Raw genomic sequence first — 13,615 nt, forward strand, 5'->3', positions numbered from 1 at the left:
GATCATCCGCTGATCTTCTCGGCGTTCTCCTTCCTCGGGCTTTGGCCGCACAGGAACCGCCAAAAGCTCAAGGTATGAACACTAACCTCTTCTACGTCTGAGTTTTTGAGTTACACGCCGAGCCGTCAGGAAAGTGAAATGAGCTTCTCAAGAAGGGTGAACCACCGTAAAGGTGAATATGTTTCATTTTTTGCTCGATTCCGTTTCTCTCTACGGATATTAGTTCCCTTTCATTACTTCCTTTATGTAAATTCTTGCCAATTCCAAGATATTTTTTGAACGACACAACCAAGGCAGCGCCCCTGTACATAAGTGGATTCCCTTGAATTCTTGTGTTTCCCCTATTCTCCTATAAATGGGGTAAAATCCTGTTTTCGACTATCGTTGGCGTCGCATATTCAGGAACTTTCTTTTTTTATACGTGTAACGCGCGCGAATAACCCACCCCACCTTCGGTGGGGTGAAGGAGTGTTTTGTGGAACTTATTTTTTCTAGACTCGTGGACTTTTTTTTTCCCATTTACTTTGTGAACTCTTTTGCCGTTTGCGCCCTGCCCCTTTCGAGTGGAATACAATAAGCCCCCCTTTGAGAAATAATTTTGGGAACCTATAGTGGAACATGCCAAGCGGCAAATTAAACGGTCTTGCCGTGGAAAAGAAATTTCGTTTTTTTTTCCCTCCCACCCAAGCAACGCGACCAAGAGGGCCGCGAATATCGGAACAATCGCGGCAGCGAACGAAACCTTTTTTTTTTTTTTTTTTTGAGTTTCCTCGTTAAGGTTTCGAGTTCCTTTCTCAGTATCGTGGGCTCGTGTTTGGTGTGGTTTGTGACCTTCGTTTTTTTTTTTTTTGGTGGGGCTCGGCGCGTGTATTGGTGTCGAAACCAACACTCCGTCCAAAAGAAAGGTGGTCGGCGCACTCACGGGGCGATCCGTGGGGCGTCACGCTTTCAAAAGCGAAAACCCTCAAATGAAAGTGGAATTATTCTTTTTTACCGAGCTTTTGGATTTTGCATTCCTCTGAAACCGCAAGGAGATTTGGGTGTGGGGCTTCTTTCTTTCTTCTTCGAGTTCGTTCGCGCTTGCTTTGCTATTTTCCCTTCCCCCCAGTAGTGGCGCTAAAATATATGTATTGGAGCTTATGGTCGGGAATTATCCCCACCCCGCCCGTTAGGGCCCCCGTTTGTGAAAGGGCCATCCCCCTCGCACCGCGACGCCCCGTGGGAATTTGTAATTTTTGCGGTTTTGATTTTCCCTTTCGTTTTTTACCGCATTTAGTGTTTCCTTTAAAGCCCATTTCCTTGAAGGTGGGGTGGGCGCTGATGTTTGTAGTTTTATTGTTCGTGGAACTCCTTCCCGCCTCGCCGGCGATTTGCCGGCCGCAAAGGTATCGCCGTTTAAAAAATTATTGTTTGTATGGTGAAAAATGTTTTAGGGAGTGAAATGGACATTTGTTGTTGTTTTGCGCGGACCATTCGACTCTGTTACATGACTCGCCTGCGTTTGGAACGGCGAATCTTGCTCTTTCAGGTGCCGTTGTTTCTTCGCCTTGCGGCTTGGAACTTATAGAGGAAAGCAGTCGTTATCCTTTTGAGGGTTGGCAGATCACCTCGTGCAATTACTGGATGTGTGCAGCAGGATTATCCTTTCACGATTCTGTGATGTGCAGTTCTTCAAAATAGCCGCACTCTCCCCAACTTGGTATGCCTAGATGGCGGCCAATGTCCCCCTCAGAAATTGGAGAAGCTGGGAATACAAAGCCAATCCCTCTTTTATAGTAATTCCGCCTCGCTGTTACCGGCATCGGAAAACAAACAAACAGTTGTGCAGCTAAAACCTTCCCTGATGCGATGGAAAACGTGTATCCCATAGCCCCCTTAAATATTAGAATGCCCTCTCCCGAACGCTTCTTCAAATTCTGCGGGGTTTTTCTGATCTCCCGAAGGGCCTGGGGCCACACCCCGGAGGGGGTGGAGACGGCGAGGGCGCCATGTTAACCACCAACCGGCCATTTTGCAACGTAAGTTGCTCTATCAGTTTCGACGTTGTTCGCTTCATTCTCTTTATATGCGAGCATTGGTGATGTGGGGCGCTTCGTTTGTGGTTGTGTGGTTCTTGGGCCTCTTTTGGGCATTGTGTATGTGAGTCGCGGTGGTTTGTCCGTGCGTATTCCTCTTGAAGTTGCTCAACTCTCTCATTAATGAACTCTTGCGCGTGTGTTAAATGCTATTTGAGGTCTTATGATTCTGTATTTTCACTTTACTGCAGCGAAAACGTAGGAAAGACTGGAAGAATACCTCAAACTTGGTCGGCGCCCCGGTTCGCAGGAACGGCCTCTGCTTTTTACCCCGCCGAGCCCGCTGGAGTTTGGATTCGGGTGGGGCGGGGGTGGGGTGTTGAACAAACCCTCCCTGCGCACCCATTGGTTTGCTAAACTTTCCACCCTTAAAGAGGGTAAATGGTCTATGCGTGCGTTGTGAAAACCGAAGCGGGGGTCTCCGCAATAACGAACGCCAGGCGAAAGGCCGGAAGGTTGTGGAAGGGAGGGAAAGGTCACCCCATGCCATATTCAAGGGGCGCCTTTCGCGGAAAATAGGGTGAAGGTATTTGCGTCTTCCTCGCTTCTGTTTTCAATCTGTGGATCCCGGGCCCTTCTGCCTTTTCAATTGGGTTGGGCAATAAAAAAAAACTCTGGGCTCACTCTCTCGCGGGGGGTGGGGCCCGTGGCGAAGGCGAATTCGTTTTAATCATCTGCAATCTTTGGGGCGAGCGCATAAAAAAAAAAAAAAGTAATCCCGTCAAATCATCACAAAAACAAGCAAACAAATCAGCACTTCTTTAAAACTGAAAGTTCGCGTTGCTACCCATGGCCGGCCGGACGGTGGGGTGGGGTGGTTGATGCCCATGCTATTTCCAATCGGTGGGAGGCGGTCGTTCGGGTGATCCGCCGTGGGCCCGGTTGTTGCGCTTTTCGGGGGGCCGGCAGGTTCCCAGAACGGCTTCTTCCGGACGATGGGGTCGCATCGTTCTTTTCCAAACTTCTGCGCTCCCGGGTGTCGGCGCGCAAAAAGAGAAGGGAAAAAAAAAGACGGTCGGGGTTTCTTTTTTTTTCCGTTTTGTCTTTTCTCGGGTCGGCGGGTTTTCGGAGGGGCTTCGCTTTCCTTTGTCCCTGGGGGCGCGGTCTGGCGAAAAAAAAAAAATTTTTTTTTATGATGGGGAAACCTTTGGAAGGTTCCTCGGCTGTTTGGGCCGTCGTTTTTTTTTTTTTTTTTTCGTGGCATCTGGTGTTGGTGAAACGGGTCTTCTGTTGTTGTGGTCGTTTCTGGTTCTATTGTGTTTGGTTTTATGTTTTTTTTTTTTTTCTGGGAGAGGCGCGAGGGGTTAAAGCGAGGTCGTTTTTTTTTTTTAAGTGTTTTTTTTTTGTTTTTCTCTGAGTTGTATTTTCACAATCTTGCTATATTTTTTTTTTTATATATTATAAGTCTGCCGTTTCTGTTTTTTCTCCTTACGATCACTTGTAGTTTTTCTTTTTCTTCTTTTTTTTTTTTTTCTTACAGTTTATCTCTTTCCGCGTATACATATATATTCTTATACCTTTCTTGAAAATTTAGGGCCTCTACGTCGTGATTTGCTTTTCTTTTGATTTTTTTCTTTTATTTGCGGATGAGATTGGTGACACCGTTTTTTGTGATTATTCTTTTAGTATATATTCCTTACTTCTGCGAGGGTGAGAGTCGATCAAACCTTGAAACTCATGACACAATACCAATTGAGATTCACCGCATTATTGCTGTTGGAGACGTTCACGGTGATTTAGATCATTTCCTTAAAATTTTATCTATGGCAGATGTTATAGCCTTTCCCAACAATGATACTAACGATGTGGTGTGGAAACCAAAATGGGAAAATAAAGAAATCGAATTACACAGAACCCATCGCACAAAACTTCGTACAACCTTGGTACAAATGGGTGATCTAATAGACAGAGGAGCTAATGATTTAGGTGTTCTTGAAATGGTCTTTTCACTTTTTGATCAAGTTAAAAAAAACCATACGAGCGATAATTTGGTCCTGCTATTGGGTAATCACGAATTACTTAATCTTCAAGGACAGTTTTATTACGTTGAACCAGAATCTATGGGTGGATTTCTAACAAAGACTCTGCGCAAACGCGCGTTTGAAAAAAATGGTGAATTTGGAAGTTTTATCTTGGAGAATTTTACTGTTCTTCATCTAGAAGATAGTACTGTTTTTGTTCATGCCGGTCTTAATGAACAAGTTGCTTCAATGGGAGTTGAAGCAATAAATAAGGTAACGAAACAAGCAGTGCAAGATAAAGACTATAGACATCCCCTTCTGGGAAGTTCTGGACCCCTATGGACGCGACAAATGATAATGGATGCTATGAACGGTCATTGTACGAATATTCAAAAAATGCTTCTGGCTATTGGTGCGGAAAGGATTGTAGTGGGTCACACACCACAGAGGTCGGGACATGTTGAAACCTATTGTGATGATAGCGTAATTGCTGTTGATGTTGGATTAAGCAAGTGGATGTATGGTAATCTTGCTGCTCTTGAAATACTGGTCAAGACACATAAAATAGGTTCTGGTGCCAAAAAAAGCGTCGAGATTCGTGAGATAATTGCTTCTGATACTAGAAGGAGTCAAACACTTGATGAGGCTCTTGATGACTCTTTGGTCCTGGAAGAATTGCAACATGCTGTGGAGGAATTTCGTCATCGACAAAATACGCGGGACCAGGAAGAAACACTTGGTGATTTGTGATTTGTAATTTTCCGTTTTTTTTTTTTTTTATCCCTAACTTGATTAATCTTCTTTTCCCTTTTAAACATTTTTTTCTTTTTTTTTTTTTCTTACATATCTGTTTTCTGTTTCTATCATTACTTGTGGTCTCTCTTTTGTTTTTGTTTTTATCTTTCAAATAGTATTTATTAAATTGTGAGGTCTGCCTAATTGATATGCCTTCTAGAACATCACGCCCTAGGAGAGGAAGACCAGAGGAATCCAGAGGTGCTTTTCCTGCTCCGTCTTCTGATGGGGCTAATTTCTATGGTTCACAACATCAGATGATGCCTCCGTTTCTTGCGGTCTCGAATGGTTTTAATCAACCTGTTTTTATGATGCCCACGGCTAATCAAATGCCTTTTCAAGGTACGTATCAACAGAATTTTCAGGTATCTGCTCCTAATAATCGACAAACTCATGGATCTAGAAATAATAATAATAATAATAATAATAATAATAATAATAATCGTAATAATCGTAATAATAATAATAATAATAATAATAATAATAATAATAATAATAATCGTAATAATAATAATAATAATAATAATAATAATAATAATAATAATAATAATAATAATAATAATAATAATAATGGTAATAGGAGTAATTACTCATCAAGTATGGCACGACGTATAAATAATAATGAAAGAGTATCATATCAACAATTTCACGATCCATGCTCTATACCATATACAAATGCGACAGAGTATACTGCTACTAATACTAATAATACTAATAATAATAATAATAATAATGGAGAAATTGCTTGGACAAAGAAAACCGTCTATGCTATGATAAAAGCTTTTGTAGATGACCCAAATACTAATGAAATGACATTTCCTTCAACTTTGAGTGCTGCCGATCGTCTTTTGGTGCATCAAGCTGCGATAAATTTTAATCTCTATCATCGTTCTTCTGGGAGTGGATCCGATCGTGTATTGACATTAAGGAAAATTGGAAGTATTACTGAACAAGAAAAACAGCAAGAAATAGCAGCTCATGGTGGAATTAGGATGAAAACTATTGATGGATATCAAGGGGCTCAGAGACTTCCTGATGATTATGTTCTATCAAAAGTAAAGGAAATCAGATTCCTGGTGGAACCTTTACTAAAAAAAATGTACAGGAATTTAAAGGCAACTGCCTGCAAAGGATTACGAAATCGTGAAATATTAGCTATACAACCTGGGCTAAGTAAAATTCCAGAAGGAACTATCCCTCTTAACAGATTTCAGGAATTACAAGCATTTCGACATTCATTACCTTCATATAAAAGAAAAGATGAAATCATTGCAGCTGTGAAGGAAAATGATGTTGTTATTGTAAGTGGTGATACCGGATGTGGTAAGACTACACAAATACCTCAAATATTGTATGATGCAAACATATTTCCTAAAGATCAAGAGATAATATGTACACAACCTCGAAGAATTAGTGCACTTTCCGTTGCACAACGTGTTGCGGAAGAGCGTGGTGAATTATGTGGTAATAGCTGTGGTTATATTATTCGCTTTGATAATATAACAAGTTCAAAAAGTAAAATTGTTTATATGACAACTGGTATTTTGCTACGTCGTCTACATGCTGACCCAGAATTAAATGGGGTTTCGTGTATTATTGTTGATGAAGTTCATGAAAGAGATGTGGAAACAGATTTTTGCTTACTATTGCTACGTGACAGACTATTAGATCAACAGAGAAGAAAACAAGGAGGTAAACATAATGTTAAAGTAGTTGTAATGTCTGCAACTGTACAGATTGAAAAAGTGACATCTTATTTTTCCTATACTAATACTCAGAAAACACCTCCAGTTATTAGTATTCCTGGAACCTTATTTCCGGTAGAAGTACATTTTTTAGAAGATGCTTTAAAATGGGTGAATATGCCATATTCCGCTGTTCCTGCTATGTCAATGTTAACTAGCAGTTCTAAAGAAAAAAATGAAACAAATACTACAGATAATCAGAATAAGCAGAATATATTTGAAAAAATTAAAGATACAGCTTTTGATGAAGTAAATCGTGATCCAGAAGCTTTAGTACCTTATGAACTTATATTTAAATTAATTGCGTATATTCATGGACGTTCCCGTGATTTATCAGAAAGTGTATTAGTTTTTCTTCCCGGATGGGCATCTATAGCTCGAATAACAACTATGATTCAGAGATCACCTATTGCGAAAGAATTGTCTGTATTACAGCTTCACTCAAGTTTAACTGCGGCAGAACAACAACGAGTTTTTAATCGTCCTCCTAAGCGTTATCGCAAAGTGGTACTTTCAACAAATATAGCAGAAGCGAGTGTAACTATTGATGATATTGTTTATGTTATTGATAGTTGTTTAACAAAAGGTACATCTTATGATCCCATAGGAAATACTTCAGCTTTAAAGGCGACATATATTAGTAAGGCTAATGGACTTCAACGTCGTGGTAGAGCTGGTCGATGTAGAGCTGGTTTATGTATTCATCTTCTTCCACGTTCAGCATACGAATCTTTACCAGATTTTCTACTTCCTGAAATAGTTAGAACACCTTTAGAGGAAGTATGTTTACAAATAAAAGCCTTAAAGCCAGACGAAGAATGTGCAAAAGTTTTGAGTCGTGCTCTAGATGCTCCACCAGAAGATTCAACAGAACATGCCGTAAGATTTTTAAAAGATATAAGTGCTTTTACATTTGAAAATGAACGTTTAACAAGTCTAGGTAGAGCACTTTCAAGACTTCCAATTCACCCTTTGTTGGGTAAAATGTTACTTGCAGCAGTTTGTTTGGGAGTTTTAGAACCAGTAGCAACAATAGCAGGATATCTATCTGGAAAATCACCTTTTATTAGACCATTACCACATCAGAAAACAGGTTTACGGCAAACAATTCAAAATTTTGATAATGGTCTTTTGTCTGATCATCTTTGTGTTGTAAAACTCTTTGATGAATGGAAAAAATCCGGATGTAGTCCAGATTATGCTATGCAACATTTTGCAGATCAAACCATTTTGCGCTCGATGGATCGCATTCGAAAACAACTTTTACGTCTTGTAATGGATTCTTCTTTTCTGCGAAGAGTTAAGGATCCGATACGAATGGCTTCTCGACACTCAAACAACTTTGGATTAATTCGTCTAGCTGCTCTTTGGTCTTTTTATCCTCATATTGCATCAATAGAGTATCGATCTACACGTAATAAAAAGAGAGCAGAATTTCTTTGTTGGGATAACAAATTAGCAAAGCTTTCTATGGGTTCTGCTTTAATGATGCAAAATAAGGACGATTTTAAAGATAGAGCGTTTGTTTTTTATCATGAGCGCATGCAACTCGAGGCAGAATTAACACTATTTGATACCACCGCAGTGACTCCAATTGAGACTGCCTTGTGCCTTCGTGAACTTACACTTGGTCCAATGGCAGAAATTCCTGCAGAATTTCTCAGAGACGAAGAAAGCAAAATGGGCCCTGCATTTCCGTTTTCGTTAGAAGCGAACGAACGTATTGAAGACATGGCGGCGCTTTTTTTTGATAGTGGTAAAAAAGTGTACTTAACATCTTTCCCTGTGGCTTTGGCTGTGCGTGATGTACGTGATTGTATGGATTATTATCTGGCTTTATCTGTTAATGAGGTGCGTGCAGATCTATTTCCAGAGGAACTCACAAGGGCTCTTGCTTACACTATAGGGTATCCTATTGAAGCAAGTGTAGCTGCTGCTGATGATGATAAAAACCATGAGCGTATTACATACACTTCTGAAATTTCAGAACAACCAGATTTGGAGATGATGAAAAATCATGAAAATTTCTATTTGAGTGATGATTCTGCAAATGAAGAAGAAGTACCTGAAATGATTTTAGGGGACCTGGAGGACTTTCAGTTAACTGACGAAGAAATTAAACGGGTAACTGCTGAACTTGGGGAGTTGGCATTGTTTAACCGTTATAATGGCGGGCGTCTACTCCAGGCGTTTCAAAAGGGTGAAGAGCTTCGTCAGAATGACGTTAACATAGAGCAGACTGTAGAAGAGAATCCCGAGAAGGAAGAAGAGGAAGAGGAAGAGGAAGAAGATGATGATGATGACGTTATTGTTGCACAAGCAGGTGAATTGGTATTAGATGATGATAATTACTAGTAGTACTAGAAAAAAAAAAAAGAAATTTTCTCTTTGTTTCACAATGGAATCCAGTTTTCAAGCGAAAATTTTGATTATCCACTCTTCTGTTTTATGTTTCTTCCATTTTAGCTTCCTTCTACACAACATGAATGAGCGCTGAAGTTTTTTTTTTTCCCCCTGATTCTCTTTTTTTAAGTGTCATAATATCATATATAACAATAATAATAACAATAGTAATATATATATATATATATATATATATATATATATTTCTGACTTTTTTCAGTTTTACCGAAGTGTTCTTTGATATGTGTTCTCAGAAAACTCTCCGCGTAAGGCGGTTAACGATGATTGAGTCAGCAGAGGATGTATCTTTCTGGTTGACAAGGGTTCAAGAGCAGTGGTGTACCAAAGATCCTATTGCTATACGAGTGAAGTCAGGTGATGGTGTAATTGGATCTACTATTCCTCTTCTCTTTGGGTATCATTCTGATAAGGTGGGTTGGTGGGGTATGAATTGGGATTCTGCAGATACTATCGATCAGCTTAGCCGCGAGATAGAAACTAGTAATGATTTGCTAGGAGAGGGATTTGCTTTTACAGTGAGAGAAGAACCATCTACACTTTTAGCTCTTGATATCATAACAATAACAGGGAAAGTTTTGGCTATCGGGGTTCTTGATATCCGGGCAGCCTTTCTAGAAGAAGAAGAACTGCAGTCATATTGTCTTTCTTTGGTGCCAGAGTCATGTGTTGTGGACGATGAAACGGTTCATGCTGTCCTTAAAGTGGAAGTTATTTCCAGTAAAAACTGTCGTGAGATAACTCCCATATCGTGTGGTATACCTACTTCTATTAATTGTGGAGTTGTTGAAATATCTACCACAAAACTCTTCTTCCCTTCTTGTTTTCTCACTGGGAGTGGTTCTTTTGTTGTATCTAATGTCATTTGCATGAAAAACATTACAACTGACAGCATCACAATACAACTGGCTTTGACAGGCAGCAACGACTGCATTCATATGCATCCACCAGGCAAAGTAAGTGTGGAGGCAGGTAAAAAGGCATACTTTGTCATCACTTGGGATGTATTCAAGAAGTTTGCCTCTAAAACGAAAGAAGGTGTACCAATCGAGTTGCATGTCATGATTTTTGCAGAAGGAGAGAGTGTTCAGCCCATAACATTTGAGATGTTTGGACAATCACCTGGAGCGTCTTCCTCTAATATGGCATATCACTATTGGGTAAATACGACTCTTATTACCAATAGACCGTGCTCAGCAGAAGATGTTGCAATGCTCAAGACAATCCTTCCCGTGTTTCAGGTAAGTAAATCATGTTTGGTTACAGACCTTCCACCCAACTATGAAAATATCAATTAATTTCCTCCCATTTGACTACAAATTTCAATATTTATATATTTATTTATATTGCCTCCTAAATTTTTATCTTTATTTTTATTGTTTCTCCGGTTCTTTTTGATCCTCTTATTCATTCATTCACTCACTCACTCACTCACTTTCTCATTTTTATCCCTTTTTTTTTCGTGTTCTTTCTCTTTATTGGATATATTGCGTTGGTGGAAAAGGCGTTTTCGCCATCAGCGGCTCAAAGCAACCAGGAGTCCTGTTTTCACCTCACCTCACTCTATTGGATTTTTCTTTGCTCTTTCAGAGGGCGGCAGCGGCACCAGTAGGAGGAGCCAGAAAGAAAAATAATAAAAGAAAAAAGGAAAAAAATATCGAGGAAGATGAGTGCAACGACAGATATGAGTATGTCATTTTGGGTTCGCCCCGTGAACCATGATGATGAAACACACAAACTATTTATTACTCGTCTTGTTTTTATTGATACTGCAGAGGAAACTGAACAGTGGCTTACACGTGTAAGAAAACAGTGGGGATCTAATCGACCTATTGCTGTCCGCGTGATGAACGAGGCGGATCACTTAGGGGCTACAACCCCTAAACCAGTTTCTAGCAACGGTGGCTGGACAGGTGTTAGTTGGAATGATGATGCTACAGGTATTGAACTCCCAAATAATGAAGGATCATTGCTTGTATTGGAGGTCGTAGGAGGTGAAGACGGACGTGTAACGTACGGGGTAGGAATGCTTAATATTGCTGCTGCAATTTCAGAAAAGCGTCAATATGCCAAATACTGTGTGCATCTTTTTCCTACTCAGACTACTATCGATTCTAAGACAGTATATGCACTTTTGGAAGTAGAAATACGTAGCAGTATCTGGGATGGACGTCCAGATGACAGTTTCGCTCCATTGGAGTATAACTTTGGGTCTGTTCGTGTTTCAACAGTAGATTTCTATTTCCCTTCATTTCTCCTTACCGGTGAAGGAGATTATGTTGTTTCCAATGTTATTTGTGCAATGAATGTGACAGAAAACAGCGCACTTGCAATGCAGTTAACACCTCTGCTGGATGCACGCAATTACATAACAGTGGAACCGGCACAGGTCATTACGGTAATGCCTCAACAGCGAGTATATTTTAGCGCAACTTGGAATGTCACGGAACGAGCATGTTTAAAGAAATTAAAGGTACAATTAGTTGTTAACGGAACACAACCTCCCTCCGCTCCCATCCTTATTGATGTTCACCATTCTCCTCCACAACCGAAGGCTGTAGATACACCTTATCACTACTGGTTAAATACGGCATGTGTCACAAATAGACAATTTTCCCTTACACAAGAGTTCCCACTGGTGGTTTCACTTTTACCTATTTTCCGATTCGTTTCAAATGGTCGGGCTTCAGAATTAGGAACTGAAGGTTTTATTGTTGCTCTTGATAAGGACAAGGGAGAAAATGTGCTAGTACGTGCAGATGGAGTTCCTATTGTTAGCGCATTAAACGCGATGAAAGCAGCCCCATGGATGGATTCTACCCTGGAAAGCCTTTCCCTTTCTCAGGCAAGCAATAATACATGGATGTTGCAGAATACGGGAAGACATAATTATTTATCTGACGGACCTATTCTGAATATTTTACAAAAGACATGCCAGTGTGTTATTCACCTTGGTACCATTCGCGGATTACCAATGGTGTATGAGGTTTCTACAGGCGTTTCTCCTTCTTTTCAGGTTAGTATAACACTGCTAGATCAACTGGGCTGGCAAGTGGTAGTAGGTGAAACAAAACCCAGTTATCAAAGTACAAGTGGAAGCCTGAGATGGGATGATCAGCTCGTGTTGCGAAAGTGGCCTGGAGCTAGTTGCAATCAATTTATACGTCTAAACCTCACGGAGGTGCGTCCACGTGATGGGGATGAGACGCCTATAGGAGCTGCCCTGGTGTCGCTCTGTCGCCTTGATCGAACACCTGCAGAAGTGGGGATACAATTAGCTTTCCATGTTTATGAGACATATTCTTTGTATGATACACTACACTCGTCAAGTCTGCTTATGAAAGATGCGTATATCACTTTTTCAGAGCTTTCTAGTGTTGTATAGTCCAGAAAAGTGAAAGAAAAAACAAAAACAACAAGCTTCTATATTGCTGCCGTACTCCTTCTTGTTTTTATTTGTTTTAGGAAGCGAGAAAATAAGAGAAAGGAAGAGAGAGGGAGAAAAAAACGAAACAAAAACAAAGCTTTTGAGAAACGTATAAATCAAGATCTCCTTGAGTATTCCTTTCTCCATGTGTCCTTATGTTCTTCTGTGTGCCTCTGAGTACCTTTTTTTTTTGGGCTTCTCTACAGGTATGTGGCCGTATACGTGTAGATATGTGATTTCCTCCCCTTTCCTGTTTTTCTCTCCAACTGTATGTACGCATTTGTATGCTTCTGTACGGTGTAATAATAATAATAATAATAAAAAAAAAAAAAAAAACAAAATGAAAATGCATTTGTTTTTTCTACTTCATCTATTTCTCTTTTCTCCCAACATTAGTCAAGAGAGGTGCCCTCCCTTTAAACAACAACAAGAAAGAATGGTGAACGCAAACTACATTCGTGCAGGCCGCCTCGTGCGTATTATGCGTGGTCCCCGTCAGGACCGTGTTGGTGTGATTGTTGACATCATTGACGCCAACCGCGTGCTTGTGGAGAACCCCAGCGATGAGAAGATGTGGCGCCACGTGCAGAACCTCAAGAACGTTGAGCCACTCAAGTTCACCGTTGCCGTGTCGCGCAACTGCAGCACAAAGGCCCTCGCAGCCGCCCTCGCGGAGAAGAAGACACTCGAGAAGTACGCCGCCACAAAGGCGGCCACACGCATCGCCGCGAAGAAGGCTCTGGCAACATCCACCGACTTTGAACGCTATCAACTCCGTGTTGCCAAGCGCTCACGCGCCTACTGGACTCGCAAGGTCTTTGACGAGAACGACAAGAAGGCTCCCGTCTCATGGCACAAGGTGGCACTCAAGAAGCTGTTGAAGAACGCCAAGAAGGTTGACAGCAAGCCTGCTGCTAAGAAGCGCATTGAGAAGGCTCGTGCGGCCCGCAAGACGAAGGCGTCCAAGACGGCTAAGGCATAAGCGGAAGCACAGAGTGATATTCTCTCTCTTTGACATTATGAGTTTGTATTCCTTTTTGTTTTTTTTCATTTTTCACAATTATTTTTTCTTTTTTGTGCCTTTTTTTTTGCATATGCTGTCTTCTACTGGGGATTTGCTCAGTATTTTTTTTTTTTTCTTTTAAATTCTGTATACTCACCCTAACAGAAAAACGTTGCTGTCTTTTTTCT

General features: G+C 40.6%; 5 protein-coding genes across 5 annotated transcripts; all 5 read left to right on the plus strand.

Annotated features, from left to right (window-relative positions):
• Positions 1–3,661: 3,661 nt before the first annotated feature.
• Positions 3,662–4,786, plus strand: TM35_000192620 (serine/threonine protein phosphatase; the record flags this gene model as incomplete). The annotated part of the gene is made up of 1 exon (XM_029026760.1): positions 3,662–4,786. One exon carries the CDS (start codon positions 3,662–3,664, stop codon positions 4,784–4,786), a length of 1,125 nt encoding a protein of 374 aa, XP_028882084.1.
• Positions 4,787–4,980: 194 nt separating this feature from the next.
• On the plus strand, positions 4,981–8,931 carry TM35_000192630 (putative ATP-dependent DEAD/H RNA helicase; the record flags this gene model as incomplete). The annotated part of the gene is made up of 1 exon (XM_029026761.1): positions 4,981–8,931. One exon carries the CDS (start codon positions 4,981–4,983, stop codon positions 8,929–8,931), a length of 3,951 nt encoding a protein of 1,316 aa, XP_028882085.1.
• Positions 8,932–9,221: 290 nt separating this feature from the next.
• Positions 9,222–10,295, plus strand: TM35_000192640 (uncharacterized protein; the record flags this gene model as incomplete). The annotated part of the gene is made up of 1 exon (XM_029026762.1): positions 9,222–10,295. One exon carries the CDS (start codon positions 9,222–9,224, stop codon positions 10,293–10,295), a length of 1,074 nt encoding a protein of 357 aa, XP_028882086.1.
• A 368-nt stretch (positions 10,296–10,663) lies between these two features.
• On the plus strand, positions 10,664–12,382 carry TM35_000192650 (uncharacterized protein; the record flags this gene model as incomplete). Its single annotated transcript, XM_029026763.1, has 1 exon — positions 10,664–12,382. One exon carries the CDS (start codon positions 10,664–10,666, stop codon positions 12,380–12,382), a length of 1,719 nt encoding a protein of 572 aa, XP_028882087.1.
• Positions 12,383–12,860: 478 nt separating this feature from the next.
• TM35_000192660 (putative 60S ribosomal protein L14) lies at positions 12,861–13,406 on the plus strand (the record flags this gene model as incomplete). The annotated part of the gene is made up of 1 exon (XM_029026764.1): positions 12,861–13,406. The coding sequence occupies one exon, from the start codon at positions 12,861–12,863 to the stop codon at positions 13,404–13,406; it is 546 nt and encodes a 181-aa protein (XP_028882088.1).
• Positions 13,407–13,615: the final 209 nt, after the last annotated feature.

The sequence above is a fragment of the Trypanosoma theileri genome (genome assembly GCF_002087225.1).
Source record: "Trypanosoma theileri isolate Edinburgh chromosome Unknown TM35_Tth_19_V1, whole genome shotgun sequence".
NCBI lineage: Eukaryota > Euglenozoa > Kinetoplastea > Trypanosomatida > Trypanosomatidae > Trypanosoma > Trypanosoma theileri.